Below are 23,656 nucleotides of genomic sequence, written 5' to 3' on the forward strand. Positions count from 1 at the left end.
CCAACTCAATCAATCCAATCTAACCCTCTCTTAGACTAAATTTGTGTTGGATTCGGTTAGTATTGAGATAGGCTAAGTGGGCTCAGTTGTACAAATAATGATAGATCGGAAAATGACTTTGAGTACTTTTGTTGGGCTAGTATTAGATCCGTTAGAATTTTATTTGGTGCATAGAGATAATTGTATAACTCAATAAAGATAAATATAGTTAAATAAATGATACAAATACTTTATGTGCAATATATAACTAAATTATTTTCTACTAGATAACATATAACTAAATTATTTAATCTTCGAGTTTGATCAGATCGGGGTTTTAGTGGAGACTCAAGTTGAGTTCAAACTCAATCCTGATCTAATTTAACTTAGGACTCGATTAAATTTTTTGATATCTAAATCTCGTTATCCATATGATATCTTATTTTTTTAATTTTATTGGATGTATTTTAGATAAATATGAATTTTCTGTCTCGTGTAAAAAAAAAAAAAAAAAAAAAAAAAAAACACAGTTAAACGATGCTGGCTGGTTGGGCTGGGCAATGGATCGACCCAGCCCAAGTTTGAACCCTACAGCAGTTTGCCGTGGAGCCGCTTACCTAAAAGAGGAGATGGAAGGCCATAACATCCATCCTGGGCTATTCCGACAATACAAAAGAAACGCGAGACACCCAGAAAGGGGTGGATGCAGATGCAGTGAGAACTGCTGCTGAGGGGAGGAGAGGAGAAAAGAAACATAAATTGGAATTTAGAAGAGAGCACGCCCAAAGGCTCCAACACCCCCCCCCCCCCCACCCCTTCCCCCTCTCTCTCTCGCTTTCTCTGGTTTGGGATCGAATGGGTCGACCACCACATGGCGGAGGCCCCGTCTTCAGGTTCACGCATAACGAGGTGATCCCTTCGAAACCCTACCTCTGATCCCTTTACGCCACAAATTTTCCTCGATTCCGCGGTCGAATCGCATGTTCTTGTGTTCTTTGGCCTTTTCGTTTCTTCCTTCCTTTTTCTGTTTTTTTAACGGTTTTGATCTTGTTTCTGTGCGCTTTAGAGCACTCTTTTGGGATTTTTCTGTAAAAAATGCGCCTTCATGTTGTTATTTGAAGTATTTGATTGTCTTTTCCGTTTGTGATGATATGGGGAAGTTTGAGGTTAGGGGATTTTACTTCGGGGCTCTTAAATGGATTTAATCACAAGAAAAAAAAAAGGTGGAATTTTGGGAAGTTGTCGGATGGAGAGGAGTAAGTGGAGTTTACTGCTGGGTGGAATTTAATTGACTCACATTCTCCGTTGATGGGCGTTCATCTTTCAGATGGTTAAATTTTTTGTTGGTAAAATTCATAGCTTGTCTAGCGTTTTAGCGTAAAAGATAATAATCTTTTGACAATAACCCGGATAAATTATTGAATGGCATGAGGTTGTTTGTAGCATTATGATCATAAACTCCGTCTAGGTCATTTACCTTAAGGGCCCATTCTTTGGAGGGTAAATAACTTACCTGAGAATTTTTACTTTCGTTGGTAAGTATTTCTTAGGCAACATCTAGGCAGGAAAATAATTTATCCATATTCTTTTATGTATTGAAAAATGACTTTAGAATTTGTTACCCGTGTTCTTTTGTGTTACTACTTTCTGGGATAAGTTGCTGAGATCTATCTATATTTCTCATAATATCCTTTATTATATAAGTATATATTATATATATATATATATTATAATTTATATTCTATTATATCTAATTTAATATATCATAATATATAATATAAATAATATATTTTATTTTATTATAATATTATATATGATATTATACTATAATTTATTATATATCATATAATATATATTATATAATATTATTATATATTATATTATAATGATAAATTATCTTATAATAATAGATTGTATTATAACAGAATTATATTACATTATATTGTATTATTATATTACATTATCTTATAAAAAGCTTATTTTCCTAGCCGATGGGAAAATGACTTACCCACCTCTTTGGTGGGTAAGACTTTCTTCTCATGTCATGGGTAAATATGGGAAAAAATTTATCCACCTAAAGAAGCATAAGAACATGGGTAAGTTGGTCAATGGGAAAGTTGATCAATTTTTTCATTATATTTACCCACCAAATAATATACCCTAATGGATATACTTGTGCTTGCAACCATTATGCATGTTCTCTTATGTAGAATGAAGCACTAATATATTGAGAAACATGAAACTTATAATTTTTTTTTTTTAAATTTCGGTTGCCCACCTTCTGTGACCGGTACTATGTTATTGGTTAAGGTTGTCCCCTGGCAGGTGATATTTAATGCCTTGAGGTTTTTATCTTAATATGTCCCCATGACCCCCACCTTTTTCTATGTGATTATTGTAGAATCAATAATAGCATCAGTTTGTTGATTAATCATGTTAAAGACTCTTTTAGGTTTTTTTTAAAGGCTTAATCATGCCAAAAATCTTTATAAACTTTTTTGGGGTTCTATTTTTATCCTGAACTTCAATTTAGTGCATTCAAGTTATCTAACCATCCAAATGGTGCCATTACTGTTATTTCTGTTTGATGGTTGTGTTGGAAATGGTCACATGTTATCATGTGACAAGTAATGGTTGCTGCTGTGGCATGTAACTGATTGATGCGCAAAAAGTTGCCCTAAACTTCTCTCCCGTTTTGCTCATCTTCTGGTTTCCTCCTGTTTGGCACTTGGAGACTGCCGACAGATATCATGTGAGCTTATGATCCAAAGCCCATTTGAAAGAGATAGCATCTATGAGAGTTGGAAAGTCATCATGTAAGTGAGGGATGTAGGATGAATGGGGAAAATCTAAAGGATAGACTATTAAACTAAAATAATAAAATATGATGCAAGCCAATTCTTTTACCTTTATCACTGGAGTGAGAGAAATCTTGCTGGTCACCACTGCTCATCGCCTAAGGGAAAAACCAACACAACATTTTGTTAATATCCATTCGCTGGATGGAAAGGAGGGAAATGGGAAGTGCAAACTCTCACTGGAAGAGGGGTGAAAAGGCAGAAACGAAAGTTTAGTCCATATTAGCCAGTTCAGTGCCATATCAGCATTTAGGTGTCATGTGATAACAGGTGACTATTTTTGTCATGGCCGTCAAATGGAACTAATAGCAAGGGACGTAGTTGCAGCATTTGGGAAGTTGGATGACCTGATTTCACTAAATTGAAGTATGAATAAAAATAAAAACCTTTATGGCATGATTAAGCCTTTTTAAATATTTTAAATTCAAAATAATCCTTGTATCTAATTAAGTGCTCAGACCTCCTTTACCTTGATCAGCTTGCATTGTTTGTCATGCTTTCCTCGTTGATTTTTGACTTTTCAAAAATTGCCACCATCTCATCACCTTCATCATGGCCACATCAAATCCCCTATCAACTCTGTGGGTAATCTTTTGGTGGCAGATGCTGGACATGGATAATGAGGTGGCAGTGATTGAGGTTGCTGATGAGATGTAGATGATTGAAAAGAAATAATAGGAGAGGGAGGTGGTAGTAAAAGAAACTGCAGAGTGCCAATAATGTTGAGAAGCTTTACTTGTGATTGGTGGTGGCCTAATAATTTTGATATGGAACCAGTACTTTGCTAGTTGATAGAGATGAATTTGATACAAAAGGAGGGCCTTGCAGATAGGACTTGAAGAAGGGATGTGATTTTAGTTGTTTCCTTAGATAAGTATATAAAGCAGGATCACTGTATGTTGCAATTGTAATTCTTACATTATTTGTTTATTGGTATAACGCTCCCGAGGACACCTGTTATGTGTATTTTTGATCGGTTAGCTTCATAGCGAGTGAGACGTTCCTATCTTTTCCTCCTTAAAATCTTTCTTCCAACTGAATATTTACCAGCAAAATGTATGCAAATCTTTCCTATTTGACTTCATCTTGAAAGCTTCCATGCTAGTGTCAAGCACCATTACTTCTTTACCACATCTTCCTGTCTCTGAAATATTTATCAGATTCGGTGCTCTTTATGCACTCATTTATCAATCTTATTGCACACTTTCATCTTTATTTTATTAGATATGTAGCTCAAATTAAAACAATGTTTTCATTCCTAATATGATAGATTGGAAGAGCTTGGAATGACTTCCATGAATTACGTAAATCAATCATTCAAACATGCTGTTATGAAAAAAATATAATACTTTCCTTTTTAATAAAACCAAGTCACTTTAAATTATGTTCCATCTATGCCCACCTCTTCCACTCCATTAACCTCTTTTTTCATGTTGTGGGCCATGTCAGATGTGGTGTCTTCTGTTCCTTGTTTTTCTCTTGGATTGTTTTGATTTTTTTTTTAAATACTAGTTGTCTTGTTTTATATTTTTTCAATATTAACTACTATTCCATATCTTCTTTTGTCTTATTTTTTCAATAAATTGAAATTTTGTTGCACCCTATGTAAATTTAACCTGTCCATAAGCTGTTATTAACCATGTTTTGGCTTCGAGGCATTAGTTTTTTTGGAAGTTTCCCTTTTTATTAGCATGTTTTCCTTAGGATGTTAGTATAATCAACCCAATTTGATTCTCTTCTTTGATTCTTATGTCCCAATCAGAAAGTCATCCTGTTATTTGGACACAGTAAAGAGTGCTTGGAGTGTAATAGAATGAGATCTTTTCTGGAACACTACCACAAGGAGAGTTAGTGACATCCATTTTTTTCCATAAATTTACAGCAAGTATTTGTTTCTATTTAGGTGCTGGTAGGCCCAGATGCAGTGGCTGGATACTTGTAGAAACTATTCCTTCTACATGTGGAATGCTGGTGATAGTGGAACTACCATTGATTAGCCCCATATAGTTATAATGCCATGCAGATTAATAAGCCTCTAATTGACATATATGAATACATTTTCTTTCTTATGATTGGATAATTAACTTGTTTACCATTTTCTTTTTTTTTCATGTCACTGGACCTGCATAACAAGAATGAATTCCCTCATCATTTTTCTCCTCCAAACTTGAGTTTCGTTGCTTTTGTATTAAAATTTAATTACGTGTCAAGTGACAAAAGCTCAGCAGCTGTTCAAAGTTAACCTGTACATGCTACACCGTTATTATCTGTCAATTCTGTACACTTAAGGCAGATTACTTGTTTTAAGCTGTAAAGTATGCTAATCATCAAACATTTCTAGAAATTTATCGTGTGTATAGGCAAGGCATTACCCACACCCACTGTTTTTAATTTTTAAGTTTCATAGATGAAATGCAAGCTGGAGACAATTAATGCAGATAATTTGTTTTAAATTATAGTGGCACTGCTATGTGTACCCCATGCATACCTGGAATGTGCGCCAAACTGGGTATTGTGCACCATACGTGGCAGGTAGGTGGTTTAAGAGAAGGTTTAATGCTCATTTACTCTCAGTGGTCCAGCTGAAACTCCATCAGGGTATGTGCTGGTGTATATCCTGGGGTACACAAAGGATTATTCTTGTATACATCATTACACACACACACACACACACACACATATATCCACTGTTATTAATTTTCTCCTTAAAAAAAAAAAAAAAAAAAACATAGCTGACTATAGTACACTTTAATTCCATGATGCACCTTTTACTGTGGTTTAGATTTTTACACACACACACTGACACACTGTTATTAATTTTCTCCACAAAAAAAAAAAAAAAAAGCTGGCTATAGTACACTTTAATTCCAAGATGCACCTTTTACTGTGGTTTAGATTTTTTGCTAATTTATCTGATGAGACCTGATGTTTGGTCATTTTAAGGTGGTGGAGATGGAAATGTGCTTGCAAGAAGTAAATAATGCAATACCTGCCCGCGAAGTTATATGTGCTCTTGCAGAAAAGTTCAGGTATGCAGAAGACATAGTACTTTGGTTACTTTCAGCACTGGTAACTTCCATACTTATTTTATCAAGAGAAGTAATAAAGCGTTCTCTGCTTGAAGCAAATCTGCCGAACGAGCTGGAAAGATTGCGGTGCAGCCGAAGCAGGTTACAGTTTTTCTGGTTATACATCTCCAAAATATAAATCTTTTAGGATTATCTATTCATTACAAAGATTGCTACAGGTGTGGAACTGGTTCCAAAATAGGAGATATGCCCAAAGGGCGAAATTGGGTAAAGCACCTGGGAAGCTGAGCATCTCACCTATGCCTCGGGATGAATCACTTCCTTTCAGAAATGTAGCTCCAGTTTCTGCTTCTTCAGGTAGTTATCTTAGATTTTATCTCAATTATGGGGGAATTGCTGTTCAGTGCTCCATTGTCATTTTGATATAGTTTTACAACATTATTTACAATAGCATATGGAAATAATTTTGCAACTCATGATGCATTCATGGCCTTTGTTGTGCTCAACAGGATTAATGTAATTATGCTAATTTCGACTATTAGTCCTGAGTGGATTTAAGCCTGCTCATCATAGCTGTGTAGTGGTTAAATTATTGGAATAAAAGATTCTTTATTAAGTTAAAATTACCTTTTAAGTTGAAATAAATCTTGATCACTTTTTATTTATGGAATTACCTCTAAGGATTGACATTTAGTATAATGCATAGATGTCAATTTTTTTAATCATCAGTTACATTACTCAAAATGCTTCCGGACTATTTTACATTACCTTTATTTTAAAAAAAAATAATAATTACCATGACCATGTATATTTAATCACTTGTTCACATGTTTCCACCTAGAGAATGGCTGATTAATAAGTCTGTTGATTTAATAGATAAAATTAAAGCATCATTTGCCTCCTTTTTGACCTAGAGTATAATGTTGCATTGTTTCTGGTTCAAAATTTGGTAGAGTCGCACCACCTTCCAAATGACTTTTATTTGCACCAAATGATTAAGAGTATATGGTCAGGAAGGGAAAAAAATTAATAGATGAGAAGTTTCTGCAGCTTAGTGAGTTGTTTATATTCTTAAAAAGAGCCTGAAGATGGTGGGAGACAATTCTGCGCACAATATTGATGTCAAGTAGAATTTTTGCCTCAAGCACGATTATGTCTTGAAAGAGGATACTATTGGCATTCAGATTGTCAGGGATCTTGGAGCATGGAATACAGGAATTAGAATAGCTTCATCTCTTGGTTTAGTTGTGCGACAAATCATCCCTACTTCTGTTTGTCTATAATTTCTGAAATAACTTTTGGCTGAGAGGTTTTTTTTTTCATAACAAAGGAGGAGGTAAGTATAAATGATGGCTTTATGCGAGGAATAGCTTATTGTTATGCCTGGAATGAGCAAGTTTGTATGGTCACAGATGTAGCTGTTGCTTGCTTATGGGTCTGTTTGGGTATGCTGTAGCTTTTGATCGTAAAGCAGTTTTTGGCGAGGTCAAAAGCTGCTTCTAAACAAATCAATCGTTTGCTGTTAAAGCTTTGGCTATCAAGATTTCACAAGCTGTTTTGAAGCTATAGAAGTGTTTTTTTTTTTTGGTGGTGTGTTTTGATTAGTAAACCCAAAAGCTGCTTTTAAATGACAAAATGAGCAGGACAAATGCCTAAAGTGATCCCAAAATTGTTTAGACATAAGACAATTGAACGCCATGGTGCAAATAAATTTAATAAAATCTATATGACAATTTTTTGCATGTAGCTAATACTTTTATTTAAAAAAATAATGCATATTTTATTCATATACTTCATACCATTGGTCCGATTGGTCCTGCACTTCAACAATGGATGATTCAACAGACAATCAGACACTCTCTCGCTCCTATCCAAATGTTCCATTCTGTTAACCATTTATTACTCGTTACTGATGCTAAACAGATGGTGGATTATTAAACTCGGCAAGAAAGTTACTTTGGAACCGGTTCGAGGAAATTCTTGGTTAACAAGATTAACATAGTTTATTATTGCAAGTTAATTTATGATAAGAAGTTTCCAATCTTTGTAAGTGCAATCAAATGCTGAAATGATGTTTTACCAACATTAATAAAGCAATCCTATAGAAGTGTATATGATCTGAATGAGATGTGAGAGTTTGTGTAAGCACTAACAGCCTTAGATTTCTTATATTAACAGATTTTTCCAGCACTTGCAAGCAAGATAATTTACCAAGTAATCACATGGACCTGCTGTTTGGTTAAAGGGAATATCCCCTTAACTGTTGACAAACGAAAAAAAAGAAAAGACTATAAAAAGAATCTCCGAGGCACCTTTCCACAGCTAATCTCAAGATTGAAAATCTAAAATGCCACTTCTAATTATGAAAAATTCAAGCAATAATTCAGCACCTAACACGACTTTATGCTTCAGAATTCAGATGAAACCTCTATAGGTCTTGTATATTCTAGGAGGATCCTGCCTATCAGTTGCACAAGACTGCTGGGACTTAGATCATGGGCAGTATTACGGACAAAAATTAATTACAGTTATCAGAAAAATTAAATTTTTCAAATACTTCTATAGAGCACTGATGAAAGGTGCCCTTTTAGACATAAGAAAGGCCTTCCAACATAAGCATTTGGCCAGTTACAGATCTACATGGTTGCCATAGTTTAATTGAGGTGCTATTTCATGTGATTGATCAGCAAAATCATTCAGCAATAATTTATTTGCTAAAGGTTTTCAAGGAAAATGCTGCCTAACGGGGAACTATATAAGATGATTCGAGCACAGAAGCAGCAGCGATGAATATCTTGGAGATAGAAAAATTTCACATCATCATCGGGGTTTATCAAGGTGACAAAATCTCACAGATAACAGAACTTCATTCAGTCATTAACGTTAATTGAAGTGATATAGTGCCTGAGCATCTTGTGACTATTTGGACTGTGTTTACATCTCAATTAAATCTTTGCTCCACATTCATGTAGCTTTTTGGACATCTCTAATTGATCCAAGAAGAACGGAAAACAGGCTGACCTAATAGCTGATCCTTTCTTTCTTATTCCTGAAAACAGGCTAATTGATCCAGAGTCCAGACCATGGCCCTTCTTTCTTCCCTTTTTTTTATATGGACAAAAATACCTTCAGCCCTAGAATTATTGGATCTCAAACATAAAAAATAAGCTCAGCAAAACAAAACAAGCAATAACTAATCCACAAGAATATGCATTCCTATTCCACTTTGTTGATCTTTTTTGAGGTTAAAAATTGAGAGATTTTTATACGTGGATGAAACATGCCAACAGAGTTTGGTTCAGGAATCTGGCAGGAACAAGATTTAATTTCTTTTTTTCATAAGGAAAGCATGAATAAAATATGAAACCCTGATATAAGTTCCAAAAAATCACTAACTTGTTTCTTCTTGACACTAGCATACTAATAATTCTCATACTAATACTGATATTATATATAAAAGTCTATAACTAGGTAGATTAGTATGTGATGCATCAGCCAGAAGTTCTTCCTAAGATATCTCTTCCTGTAACCTTGCTGCTGCCTTCGTTCTCATTTGCTGGGTCATCCTTTTGATGCCAAGGGGCAGATGTGATGTTCTTGAAGGAAGCGGCGCACTCCTGTAGGGCCTTCCATTCCTTTGTTCCTTGACCTTGAGCCTTACCATCTCCATGTGAGCATAAATCATCCTGTAGTGTAGGTTCACCTGCCAGTCCATTTTCTTATTCCACTCATCCAAAGGTCTTATGGTTACTTCTGAAGAAAACACTGCCTAAAGCTAAGATAGACAAATGTATTGATTTAAGAACACCTGGTTGATTCATCACTGCTTACAAATTAGGTATGGAGAGATATATCAACTGGTTAGCAGTGGAGCCACTGTAAGTGCTGCATACTTGTCCCTAACAGATACGTATTATAATTTATTTATTCAAGAAGAGTGTGCTGCAACTAGTGGGTGGGATTCAAATATATAATATTTGGGCTGATTCATACTTTGAAGGTATCTACATGCATAGATACATCCAAACACACACAGGTCCTGTATCATTTGAGTTTCAACAGGATCCTCTGCATAGGTGATAAAGTGACGGTTCATTGGCATCATCACAAGTATGGGCTTCAGTTGTCTGCTATTAACCCTTTTTTTGCTGACTTATGATGGAAATTTGGAGCCAAACCACATCTTTTTAGCTTAGTACTCAAAATATGCTTACTATGGTTTTGCACTTGCTTCAGGGTATCTCAGAAATATCTTTTGTAAACTCGGTTCCAAGGCACTCCATTAACTCTTCTTGAGATATCCAATTCCATGCTTTTGCACCTGAAATTCCCCCAGCACTCAATTCCTCATTTAGGTATCATAGCAATCAACACTTGCTATAAGAGAACTTACTGCGAATGTTTAGAGGAGATACCATTTTTTTATATTATCCTATTATCCCCAGATAACATAATATTAGTTGATGGTATTAGAATTGGATTAAATATATTGTTGGAACTATGAAGCCTGGCCTTGGAGGATAAGGATTGAAAATGTTGGTATAACAAAAGGAGGGTCATGCAATGCTGGTGGAAATTGAAATGGATACCAAGCTTATCAAAAGCTAAAAATTACTGGCTAATATATCCCACGGTCTGACAAAAATAGTTGAAGGGATCTGGTAGACAAAAAGTTAAGAGGATGAAGAGGAGTGGTGCTTTTGGTTTATTATGTGCTAACTATGTCCTTTTCAGTCTTAAGGGGTGTGCTTTTCAGTTATTATGTGTTAACCACCTCCTTTTCAGACTTAAGTGTTCTCTAAAATGATGTCAATGCCTACAATGATTTAGAATGCTCTGCAGAAAGGATCCAAGAACATAAGATGTGTGTGGCATAGATGAAAATGTTAAGGTAGATCCATGGTAGAATTATGGAAGTTGCCGAATAGGCCTTATCTCAGCAGTATTGAGTTGCTTATATAGACCAAAGTATGATTTACTGGAGTTCAAGAACTTTCTGCAGGTGGCCTTCTATTGGTTGATGATGAGTTCCTGATTACTTTGGGTCAGTGGGATGTATTATTAGACCTGTATGACCATTTGAGTGGAAGGAAAACATGTCTTATTGGTTAAATGTTTCATGGTTTAGGCTTAGGCAAGTAGGGAAAATGACCCATCAATACTTCGGTTGAAAAAAGGTTCGTATAAGAAAAGTTGATGCAAGAAAATATGTTCAATCTAATATGCAAATTGTAAGCTAAATAGCAAAAGTGACATGGAATCGCAAATTCTTGCCTATAGAAAATGATGTACATTTAGATATATGGTAATAATAATTTTACCACTTTGTTAAAAATGAATTCAAGAAGTAAACTTGTATTGAGGTTTAATTACTTTCAAATTTTTGGAATTACTATCATATAGTTATTGTGATCTGTGAATTATCCGAGTACAATGTATATTACAATCAGTTTGTAGTATTAAAAATTACACCAATACATTATAATTTTAAAGATATAAAATTATGAATGTTATCAATTTGTTTGACCACATGTTTTAGGTCTCTGTGCTTTTGAAAGAAGCAAAATCTTTCCAAATGATATTCTAGATTGCCTTAATTATTTTGTTGATATGGCTTTTAGAGCTTTTTCTTTTTCCATAATTGAATATATTTGGGCTTCAATTGTTGTTTGCCATTATTTTAGAACACCTTTGAACATTTTATGATATCCCACAACTTCATGCAGGAAGAAATTCTATGGATACTCCTCAAGTGGAGTTTGAGGCAAAATCAGCTAGGGATGGGGCATGGTAACAATTATTATATTGCTTCACATTTGTGCCCATATGTGCTGTTTTATATGCATATGTTACTCTGGTTCCATTTTAGCTATAAATTGGTTCGATCAGATAACACCAATATCACTTCTTGCTGACCAAGTTGCGGGCAAAAAATGACTACATAACATTCCATGATATTGGTGTCATTTGACTCTGTTTTGATTCTTTTCCTTTCATTTTGGAGGAATAAGTATACAATCCTTTAAGACTTTTGGCCTTGCTGTTGCCTTTTTTTTAAATATACTGCGATTTACATGTATAATATGATAATCTACTTAAATATATTTGTCTGCTATTTAAGAATTCAACAAATTGTTGGTTACTTAAATTTGAGAGCACAACTTTGACATTGTGGTACTCATGGTTGTATGCAAGCAGTTCATGTTGGAATAAGGTCTATGCTTGGTTTTTTTGCTTTTTTTTTTTGTTTTTTATAAATGCCACACTCAACACTTGTAAATCCTTGGGGTAACTACTGGTAAATCATGATCCCATTTGTCTGAAGGGTGACATATATAGGTTAGGGCCTTAACACTTCCATGCCTTTAGGTATGGATTGATTAATGGAGCTTGCAAGTGGTGCACATCTGTGTTACCGTAACTTGACACTTTATCCTAATGTACTTGTATTGATGTGACACGAGGATGGGTATCGGATTGTGATTGACTTGGAGGCATAGCAGTCATGCTTGTTCCAATGAACTCTCAAGATTGGGGGAAGCCAAAGGGTTGAGGATTTAGAGAGCAAGAATGAGAGAGAGGGGAGAGAATAGAGGATGTTTTGAAGGGGTCGAAGTTCACCTACCTTCAAGATGGTGGGTTTGTGGAGAACTAGATTGGATCAAGGACTCAAGTCTTGACGAGATATCCTGTAGGACATCAGGATGGGTTACCATTCTAAGTGTTAGGGCAGAACCATCCTACCACTGTCCCAGCATCCTGATCAGCACGTCTTGAGACATCATTTATCCAAGTGTTGGGATGGGGCGGGATGGCAACATGCTTCGTTCCATGGAAAAACCAGTACAATCCTTTCCCACAGGATTTAAAACCTTGGATTGGATAGAGGATGCTAAAGATCAAAGGCCGGTGCTGGACGTAGGTGCCAGTGATAGACAAAGATCACTACAGGGGCAGCATCATGCTAAGAGTTAAAAAGGGAGTAGGTTTAGTGTGTTGAAGTTGCGGAAAAAGCATGTTAGAGGCACATGGTGTATTAAACAGCATTTGATCAATAGCTCTGATCTTATTTTATTTCTAGTCTGTGATCCCTTATTCTGTTGGCTAGTAAATTTTAATCTTTGACCCTATGTTAGGAAATGTTTAAGTGTGTACAAACCTCATATAGGTGCATATATAACAAGTATAAAACAGGGGATGGATATAACTGAAGTAAAAATTGAAGGACTAAAAGTCATATCAAGAAAGCCTATGTAAGGGTGGAAAAAGACACCCAACCTGTCAACTCACCCCATATCCAAAACCTATATTAAACAGGTTGGGTATGGACTAAACAGGTTCAGGTCATAAACATATCAACTTGTTTAAATTGTTTAATGATTGAGTCAGGTTTGGATTCCATATTCTTAGCCCATTCACTTAGAGTTTTGCTTTACCTTTTATTCTTTTCTAGAGAATTTTGAGGAGCGAGCAGTGACCCCTTACCTTAGGGTTTCGTTTCACCTTTTATTCTCTTATAGAGAATTTTGAGTGTTGAGTGGCGACCCCTTTTGATCGAGTGATGATTCAGGCCCTTCTGACCGGCCTCCTCAAGATCCTAATCAGAACTCTAGTCGACGACGATGCTATCTCTATGCATTGTTTCTTGTTCAAAGAAGCGACGAGCAGCAACCTGAGCCTTTCTGATGACTGGCCACCTCAAGATTGCAACCTCCAAGCATTGATCAAAGATCCCAGCCCCTGAGCCCCCCTTTGGGCCTTCCCACCCTCCAATCGTTGCCATGGAGGTGAATGATGTCTCGATCTGATCTCTTTTTTCCAGTTTTTTCCTTGGGGTTCTTTGATTGGTCCTTCTTTCTTTGAGTTGAAGTATTTTATGTGATGGAAACTCAGTTGAAATTAGTATTTTTATCGAGGTTTCTTGTCAAGATTTTTGGAAACTTGAGTTCGTTTATTTGTGTTGATGATAGTGTTTAGGTTAGTAGTAGGTCTTGTTCTCTCTATTTCTTGACACTTGGATGCTGCTGGCGGAAAACTGCTACAGGGACAAGGTGAAGACAAAGCTCAAGAATGGGGTGCTGCTGGCTACCATCCACAAGACAAAGGTCTTGTCTAAGGTCATTGATGTTGAGATCCAGTGAACCACCTAATGTTCATAGTTCTGCCTTTTCTATTTCTTATGGCACTTTAGTTTCTCTTATCTTAGTGTTGAATTTTTGCTCTTTATGTAAAAAAAAAAAAAAGAATTAACATAGAAATGAATTTTTGTGCCTTTTATCTGTTTAGAATCAATGCATGTTGCATTTCTTTGGGGTTAGATGTTAGTGACTTTGTCTACAAGGAAGGGACAAAGTGAGATGTTTGAGACTTGCCTATAGAAAGGAACTTGATCTGCTTGAGAAACGTTTAGCCCAATCCACTTGAGAAATGATTTAGTGGTTTGATGGAAATATTTTCATTGAGGTTTCTTGTCAAGATTTATGAAAACACAGTCTTGACAATTCTGTATGTATCTTTTTGGGTTAATTCTGGGATCTTAGTCATTTCTAGATGGTGGAGAATGTGCGGCATGGAAAGATGGGGACTGTTTAATTTGTCCTCATGTTGTGCTTGATTAAACATATTTATTGTTTATGTTAAACAGGTTAACTAGTTTAGTGGTCAACAATGTTTTATGTAGACAAGTCATACAAGTATCCAGGAGTTAAACAGGTTATAAAGGTTAACTGATATGACGTATTTTTTAAATAGGTTAAGAAAGTCGGGTCAAGTTATTTATTGAACATGTCAGGTTCAGGTTTTAAACTGACTTGTTTAATAAATAGGTCAAGTTTAGATTTGAGATTTTTGACCCGACTTGCATCTGACCCAATCCATGTATGACCCTACTCAACATGATAGCGGCCCTTGTCCTATATGACTAGGTTGGGTACGTCATGTCTATGTAACAGCAGCCAATTTTCGGATCTTTTTTAGCTGCATTGTAGTATCGTTTAAGGATAACAAGGATCTGACCCCTACACATACCCCCACATCTGACATCCATACCTAACCTACATAAGAGGTGCACATCATGCCTGGTTGCTGATGCATCAATGGGCTCTTAGGGTGGTTCATAGACAAATGGTCTAGCTAGCATCATGCATGGGTAATGGTCGAAGCCTTGATCTCAGGAGATTGCTTAAGATTATCCAATCTGTGTGGAATACTCAAGCAGTTTGAGATGGTTAGACCAATGCATGGTCTACCATATACAATAAGGCTCATGTGCACCATTGTGGTTTGCCAGAATCCATGGGAATCAATTAGAATGCGTGCTTAAATAAAATCAATGGAAACAGATCCATTGGAATCAGTTAGCTGCAACTTGTAGTTATGCGGGCTTAAACAAGATCACACTGGAAAGATTGTACCTTGGAGCTAGGCCAATGAATATGATGACCAATGGTTGGGCCTAGGGAATGGACACTCGATTGCTATGAGATATTTCTGGTACAAGCTCTGTTTAAATGATTGGTTAGACTCAAGTGTAGAGCACTAGGCTGGGTGTTTGTCGATGTAAACAAAATATAAACAGAGAATTTGGGAGATGATGTTGAGAAAAGTAAGTCATGGAAAGGCATGCCAGGGATGCGATATTCAGATAGGAGGTCAAGATGGGCTTAGACATGGAGTTCCATAAAGCATGATTGCTTAGCATTTGGCTTCGTACCATTGGCATTTGGTTTGATTAATAGACCCTTGCAGTGCTAAGATGTGGCAAGGCTGTTACATGGGATATGGTTTATGGGTATTGAAGGGTAACTCAGGTAGTAGCCATTACTGATTTTTGTGCTCTACTTCAACGTTGGAGCTCTTCTCTATGTCTGTGTTGCTTAGTCTTCTTGTGTGGAGGAAGAAGTTTTTAGGTGATAGGTGGTCGATGCTAGGTCCATGCATGTGTGCAATAGAGGGGGGCTGAAAACAGGAGAAATCAAGAGAGTAATGGACTAGAAGAGGAAAGTTGAATTGAGTTAGGCTCATCGCTACCATCACAATAATAGAATCTTACTTGTTATTGCGATATCTCATGTCTATCTTTGAGATTGTACTATGTATTTTTTTTTTTTGGAGGAAGGGGGGTGAGATTAATATGAGCTCATGTAGGAGGTCTTCCGGACTAGTATTTGGGCTTGTAGGGGCTGGTGACTGGTTTGGTACGGTACAGGTTTGTACTGTATCGTGCTGGAGCATACCGAAACAAGGAGAGGGAGGTTGGAAGAAGGAGAGGAAGAGAGAGAGACATGGGGGGAGGGAGGGAGGGAGAGAGAAGGGGGAGAGGCTGAGGAGCTACAAGTCATCAATGGGGACCTTCAAGAGCTTCGGATCTTGTGACAGGGAGCGAGAGAGAGAGGAGGGCAGAGGGAAACTTACCTGGTCAGGGTATTGTCACTGTTGACTCAATGGGGATGGAGGCCTTTGAAGAAGGATTAGGGCTTTGAGTGTCTGAGGGGAGCTTCAAGCAGGGCCTCTTATAGCCCGAACTGAGTGGCTGAAGCATGCCGGCAATTGACTGGTCCAAATCTGGATGCTCGAATGGGCCGGTTCGGCATGGTTTGGCTTACGTTGCATGCAGGTTTTTAGTTCAACAGAGAGAAATACATAAAGACTGTGCAATGGAAAGGTTTTCCCTTTGTAATATTTACTAAAGTATAATGTTTTGATGTGCATTTATCTTATAAGAAGTATTGGCCATTCAAGAATGGAAAATAGTAGTTAGAATGTCATTAAATTAGAAAGTTGTATTTGCATAAGCTATGTATTTATGTATGTGTGTGTCCAGGGCAGAAAAGAAAGAGTACACCCTACCATATTGAAGATGGGGGTTGAAAAAAAAAAATGAAGAACTTAAATATTGGATTTAATTTACATAAAGTCTAGAATGCCTAAAAATAACATCTGATATGATTTGGAGATCTGTTACATAAAGTCATTTCAAATTAATAGTTTTCATGACATAATATGGTTTTTTGATCTTGGGATGACTTGATGATAAACAGGCAAGGGAAGTTGAAGATGTGATTTTCTTATTAGTAGGCATTTTAAACCTTGTTGATCATATCCAATGGCGTAGATTTATATTTTGTAACCCTTAGCTTTGAATTTGGTGGTCTCTACGCTTTATTATTTTCACCTTGTGCAACTTGAGCCTTTTATGTCCCAAGATTTCGAGTGTCGGCCCATGCCAATTTGTGATGTGGCCAACATCAAAACCCGGCATGGGTCGGTATGGCACCTAATAATGCTTTTTAATATTTTTTACGTTAAAAAGGGTATCATGTCCTTTCTTGACACCTAGCATGCCCATCAGTAGATACTATATAACTCATGCCATCAAGGTTTCTACGCAATTGGAATCAAGGTTTGCAAGATAGGTATCAGGAACTATACTGCTATATCACCGGTTTGTTATGGTATGTTGGTACTGTATGGTATGCATCCTGTATTGATAGGCTCTCATCACTTTTTTTAGTCATGGTACCACTTGAAACTGGACAATATGGGGTGGCAGTTCCACTCAGTTCGAATCTGTATAGATCAATTCGGCTCATATAATGAACCAAACCTCAATACTGTACTGGTATTGGTACCATATCGTTATGGTATGGTGTGATATGGAGTGGTACAAATCTCTACAGCAGACCTGTGTTGCAGTAGATAAGCTGCTTGTTTTTATTTTCATACACCTAAAAGCAAGGAAAGGTGTTCAGGTAGTCTTACTGGTGAGCTGAATGCTTACTGAAACTGACATGGGGTGATGATGATGCATCTAATGCACTGCTGAAATTACTAAAGCATCCCTCCCAACTTCTGGTTGCACTGGAGTAAAGACAAGAAGTGTTAATGTTTTTACCCCGGTGGTGAACCTCTCTATATCCATGTGTATGTTTAAACTATAGGGTTTTGACATCACTTGCACAAACAATTGCAGTGATAACATTATTTTTCTTCCCTTATTCTGATATTTATCAAGTTCATTCTCTTATAAGTACACTAGATTCTTTGGTAAGTTTTGGTATCTATCTTCTGCATTTTATGTATCAAACTTATAATGTTTTAATTTGCAGGTATGATGTTGCAGCCTTTCTTTCCCATAGAATGTTTGAAACAGGAGATCCGGTAATAATCACTTATTCTGTCACACTCAGTTGGCAATACCAGATGTGATAGACTGTTGTTTTAGTTGAAGTCCTTGTTACTATAGATGATTCTAAGGCAATTTTTCTACTCTATGCATTTTTGACTTGCTGTTGCATCTTCTTTTATAGAAGATGGTATTTACATTAAAGAGAAGTAAGAAAACCATATTTTCCTTTAAACTCTTCATGAATACTGTACATTGTTGGAAGTAATGGTGAAGTTGGTTCTATTTGACCCAAATAAATGGGATTGAAGTCACTACAGATGCCTAATTTCAATGCTGATGGGATTGAGGCTGCTATTTATGTCTAATTCTTAAAACATGCTATTTGTTTCAGGAAGTCCGTGTTCGGTTTTCTGGTTTTGGTGTCGAAGAGGATGAGTGGGTTAATGTACGCAGATGTGTGAGACAGCGGTCTCTTCCATGTGAAGCTGCTGAATGTGTTGCAGTACTTCCAGGAGATCTCATACTTTGTTTTCAGGTGCTGTCAGCTTACAACCATTCTTTCTAAAGGTTTATATATGGATCCTTCCTTCTAACTAGCAGTAATATAATTGTGTCAAAAGTTAACCTTCCTGTGGTCCGTAACCTAGTCAACTTCCTAAGAGCATGAACTGAAAGAAACTTTATATTTAATATTGTCAGTCTATTTTACCAGTTCCACTTGGGCCTTATTTTCCTGGTAGGAGCAACAGTTTTTACTTTGGTATTGGAGCAAACTAAAGTGTCTGTCCATATTATTATAATTATTATAAAAGTGCTCTAAAATGTTAATACAAATATACTAATAAAATATTTTAAATCTAATGTGCATGAGAAATCCTTCATTCCTTGGTTGAGTCCATATAGATGCATGAAGTCTGGGTGAGACTTTGTAACTCCATGTTGCATATCATGAAATGGAATGCCCGTTGCAACAAGAACACATTTTTGTTTTCAGGCTTTTTGTGGACCTATAAAAACTTAAGAAAACTCATTTTATTCTTTCTACTTTCTAATTTATGTTTAAAACCAAGATTTAACATTTTTCCTTTCTCTGATATCTAGACTGGACTGCTAAATGATGGAAAAATCAGTGTCTGAATGGAGGCATCTTAGGGTTTTTCTCAAACCATCCTGATTGGCAAACAGTTATACAATTGAGTTGATCGTTGAATTATACACACTAGATTGTGATGCAACTGCTCGTACAAGACATGAAACAAATATTATATTACCATGACTGCGTGTGCCCTGTTTCTGGTGTCAACTGGTCATGATACCATATATATCACATGTGTGGTATGCACTAATTCTTGATTCTTTTCCCTAAGTTTTTCTCAATATACATCTTTAGCAGTCCTTTTATTTGGGAGCAGGGATCACTAAATATGATCTCCTGTCCCCAAAGTCCATTTATGCTACTGTATTTTCACACTAGTTTGAATTGTAATTTGTTGAAGCTTTTTTTTTTCCACACTAGTTTGAATTGTCATTTGTTGAAGCTTTCTCCTGCTGCTCACTTCAAGTTCCATTTATGCTCTATATATTTTCTAAGATTCATTGTCTATATATTGTCCTTCTAAGGGAAACAATAACTTTGATAATTGACGTTCTTGACATTAAGTCTAGCTGGTTGTCTCAGTTCCTGTTGTATGTCCACCACAATTATTTCACGGCCCATAATTCGATACCTCTATACCTGATAAAACATGTAGTAGTTTTTGAAATAAAATGATGCCGCCTGCGGTGTAGAAAATCTGATCTGGAGCGCACCGTTTTGTCCTATTGGACCACGTAGCCACTACTTTCCAATGCGCATTTAATGTCCGCAGTTCTACTTTTTCGTTTGAAATTTTGAATGATGAAAATGCACTTCTTAAAAATTATGATACTCTTTTTTAAAAATTATGACACCCTTTCACAAAAATTATGATATCCCTTCCCTTCCAAAAAAATTATAATATCTTGTGCTGATATTATGGCATCCTGCATTGAAATTATGATTTTCTGCATAGGATGTTATAATATTTTCACAGGATATCATAATTTTTGTAAAGAGATTTCATAATTTTTATGAAGGGGTGTCATACTTCTGTGAAGAAGGGTGTTATAATTTTTATGACGGGATGTCATAATTCTGTGAAGGGGTATCATAATTTTTTCGAAAGGGAAGGGATGTCATAATTTTTGTGAAGGGGTGTCATAATTTTTAAAAAGGGCATTTTCATCATTAAAAATTTCAAACGAAAAAGTAAAACTGCAGACATTAAATGTGCGTTGGAAAGCGGTGGCTACATGGTCCAATAGGGTGAAGCGGTGTGCTCCACGTCAGATTTTCTAGACCACGGGCGGTGCACAAAGAATTTCTCTTAGTTCCACTTTGATACAAATTTAAATATTATATTTTGTACTGTATATACCAGAAAAGCTTGGATGCTGGAATCATGCTGTGGCTTCCAAGGCCTGAAGCCTGACCTTCCTGCGCAGGCCCCAAGCTGCAGAGTGACTTGGGTGAATTTTCCTTCACACCAATAGAGGAAAAATGGATCATGCTTGCATCCCTTTCCACTCTTTTCCTTCAGATCACATGCAGTTCATGTTCATCTTCTGTGCTGAAACATGAGGGGTAAAAAAAGAGAAATGTATTCCCCCTGGATGCATTGGAAAAGGAATCAGGTGCATGACATGTGTGAGACACTGGTCATCTTATGTTGGTGAAGGGTTTAATTTTTTTCGTGCTTGTACTGGTCATGGTTGGTACAGGTACCATGTTGGTGGCATGCGATTTACTCATTGATATGCTCTGAATTGGTTCCAGGCACACCGATGTTAATTTATAATATATTCCTTTATGAGCCACTAAGGTGGAGAATGTGGAAATTAAAATGGTTTGTGATTCCTTTAAGGGCATGGAAATTAAAATGGTTTATGATTCCTTTAAAGGGCACTCGTCTTCCTCAATAATTTTCAAATAGTCACCACCACTTGAAGGGGAGGTTTCTTAGCCAAGACACTTGAGTCAATGATTTGAAAGATTTATCATGTACAATTTATTGTTTGCTGTTCATATTTTACCTGAAGGCATCACTACTGCAACAAAATTAAGCACCCAAGTTTGAAACTTAATAAAATATACCTGAATTTGCATTTTTAAGATTTAATGAAAATTGTTTTTGTAGTTTTCCGTTTACTGATGTGGCTTTTTCTTGTTGGATGTATCAGGAAGGTAAAGAGCAGGCTCTCTATTTTGATGCTCATGTCCTTGATGCACAAAGACGGAGACATGATATACGTGGATGTCGATGTAGATTCTTGGTCCGCTATGATCATGATCAGTCTGAGGTACTTTTGTATTTTCTAATTTCTACTTTGTATCATGTTTTGATTGAATGCTCATTGATGACATGAAGTTATAAGAACAAAATGACTGTGGGGTTTATGATTGAATGGTGCACTGTCTAGTTTTCTAAGAGATGTATGAATGTTGCTAGCTTGTCCTATGATAAACCTTACTAGATTTGGAATCAGCTGAGAAGAGAAGACTAGGGAGGAGGATTAAGCTTTTTGTTTCGGGGGGAGGGGGTTTTCAAAGTGGATGATGAACCATCAAGTTTTTGGGAATACTGAATATCTGTTTTCTAGATAGATCAATATCTTATAGATTGCGTTGTGGAACTTGTTAGCCTCTCCAATTGCTTAATTTCTTCCTTGTATCTCCTCTTCTCAGTTCCTAACCCCATTCTGGAATATGTCCTTATGACATTGGAAGAGGACATCAAAGGAGGCACTTAGGGTGTGCTTGGATGCTCAGAGATCTTATCAGTCTGATGAGCTCATGCTGTAAGTGTTGTTCTAGTAATTGCATCAGAATGGGGAAGGAAGGGCAAATGGTTTAAGAAGATGAGCTTCATGCAGACAACTTATCCCTGGTTTCTGTTATAAGATAAATTACCTTTCAGAACTGATTATTTATCCATGAAAACTAAGGATTAGTCATGTTTCTAGGAGTCCCACCTCTAAGCTGCTGCTTTTTAATTGTATTTTTCAGAAGATGAACCAGCCGGGAAGATTTTAGTGGACGGATAATGTTTCCCAGCATCCAAATATGCCACTAACATCTTGCCATGTATTAGTTAGACTGTTTTTTCTTTTAAATATTATTTTTGTTTTTTCATGTTGTTCCTTAGGTCTGCAAAGATTTCTGGAACTCCAGACTGTTTGAAGCTATAATTTTTAACTCTTAGTGTCTGTGATTGGACATTGGAAATTCACCATGATTATCTTGACACTACCACCTCGGTTTGCAGCTAGGCATCGTGAGCGCACAGCAAAGGATATGTAGAGAATTTTATGGACATTTTTTTAATTATGGCTAACAAATGATTATTACCTTTTTGTCTAGAGTAGTTGACGGTTGCTACCATTCTTGCGAACTACTGACTTTGCACTGGCTACCAGATAAATAGTTACTCTTTATTTTTGCTGTTCTTCAATGCATTGATGTGAATCATGTTCTTACACACCAGAAAACAGAGAGTTAAAAACAAATGATTGATCACAATTTTTGTGGTGCATTGTCGGATTAGCTTGGTCCATTTTAAGGACTGGAATCTCAGTTTTGTAAGAAGGGTTTGAAGGAGAAAGAGTTCCTTTGTTTCATGAGTCATAACATATGGGCATTTTATCTAAGCATTTCATTGTTACTTGAGGTCTATGGTTTTTGTGTTTGGCAGGAGATGAATGCATAACTTGTCAGTTGATCAAATGCCAAACTGTTACAACTAATCTATCACGAGAGTTCATTAGGATTGTGCACATGAATGGTCCTATAACGCTTTATTCCTTTGCAGGAAATAGTACCATTAAGGAAGGTTTGTAGGCGTCCAGAAACTGATTACCGACTACAGTTACTGCAAGCCTCGAAAGCATCAGGATCTGTTGATCTGCGGGCTCTACCCAAAGATCCTTCTTTGGCAAATGCTTCCAAGGATGCAGGTCTGGTAGCACAGAGGACCCGGAAACAGCACAAGCTGATGGATGTTAACACAGATGAAGTTACCACTGTCCCTGTTCCTCATGCCATGGGCATGCAGACTACTATAACCACAGCAGTTGAAAACAGTAACAGGGCAGCTCCAGATGTCCCCATGGATGATGCTGCGTTAAACACTGGTAATGTTGATAAACCACAAGAAGGAAGCGCAGCTGGTGGGTGAATTGCTGTTTTTAGTATGCTTTCTCCATAGTGTTTTGACATCAAGTATAGGCACAAAAAAAAAGAGATGTTCAATAGGTAATTTTGTCTGTCACTGGAGTTGTTTATTATGTTGTACAAGTACCTTTCAAATCATTAGATGATACAAAAAAATTTTTGATTGCCTGAAACTATTGCGGTAAAAATCGTTCATCAGCTGCTGTAAGAGGGTTTGCCTGGTGGCATTATTCATCTTTTGTATTTTTTGGACCACGTTCCAGCCAGATGATATACAGTAGTACGTGTGAACGTGGAGCTCAATATCAGCAGAATCCATGTCCTACGCTGCAATGCATGACATGGGAAAACGTTTAAATTTGTTCTCATGTTGCAGCTGCAATTTATCATGGTGACATGGAAAGTTGGTCGTCAG

The 23,656-nt window shown here is 36.6% G+C and overlaps 1 protein-coding gene across 1 annotated transcript; it reads left to right on the plus strand.

Moving 5' to 3' along the window:
* Positions 1–634: 634 nt before the first annotated feature.
* On the plus strand, positions 635–23,414 carry LOC105060843 (protein SAWADEE HOMEODOMAIN HOMOLOG 2). Its single transcript, XM_019845896.3, has 9 exons — positions 635–888; positions 5,781–5,866; positions 5,962–6,007; positions 6,085–6,223; positions 11,593–11,656; positions 17,974–18,025; positions 18,385–18,528; positions 21,252–21,371; positions 22,880–23,414. The coding sequence occupies exons 1-9, from the start codon at positions 835–837 to the stop codon at positions 23,243–23,245; spliced, it is 1,071 nt and encodes a 356-aa protein (XP_019701455.1). The 5' UTR covers positions 635–834; the 3' UTR covers positions 23,246–23,414.
* Positions 23,415–23,656: the final 242 nt, after the last annotated feature.

The sequence above is a fragment of the Elaeis guineensis genome, chromosome 4 (genome assembly GCF_000442705.2).
Source record: "Elaeis guineensis isolate ETL-2024a chromosome 4, EG11, whole genome shotgun sequence".
NCBI lineage: Eukaryota > Viridiplantae > Streptophyta > Magnoliopsida > Arecales > Arecaceae > Elaeis > Elaeis guineensis.

What these genes read in the sequence shown, in the direction of transcription:
- LOC105060843 (XM_019845896.3), top strand. Translation starts at nt 835, where the DNA reads ATGGGTCGACCACCACATGGCGGAGGCCCCGTCTTCAGGTTCACGCAT. An exon ending in TCAGCTAGGGATGGGGCATG is followed by an intron (nt 11,657 to 17,973) that starts GTAACAATTATT and finishes TTTAATTTGCAG; the next exon opens with GTATGATGTTGCAGCCTTTC. An exon ending in ATGATCATGATCAGTCTGAG is followed by an intron (nt 21,372 to 22,879) that starts GTACTTTTGTAT and finishes ATTCCTTTGCAG; the next exon opens with GAAATAGTACCATTAAGGAA.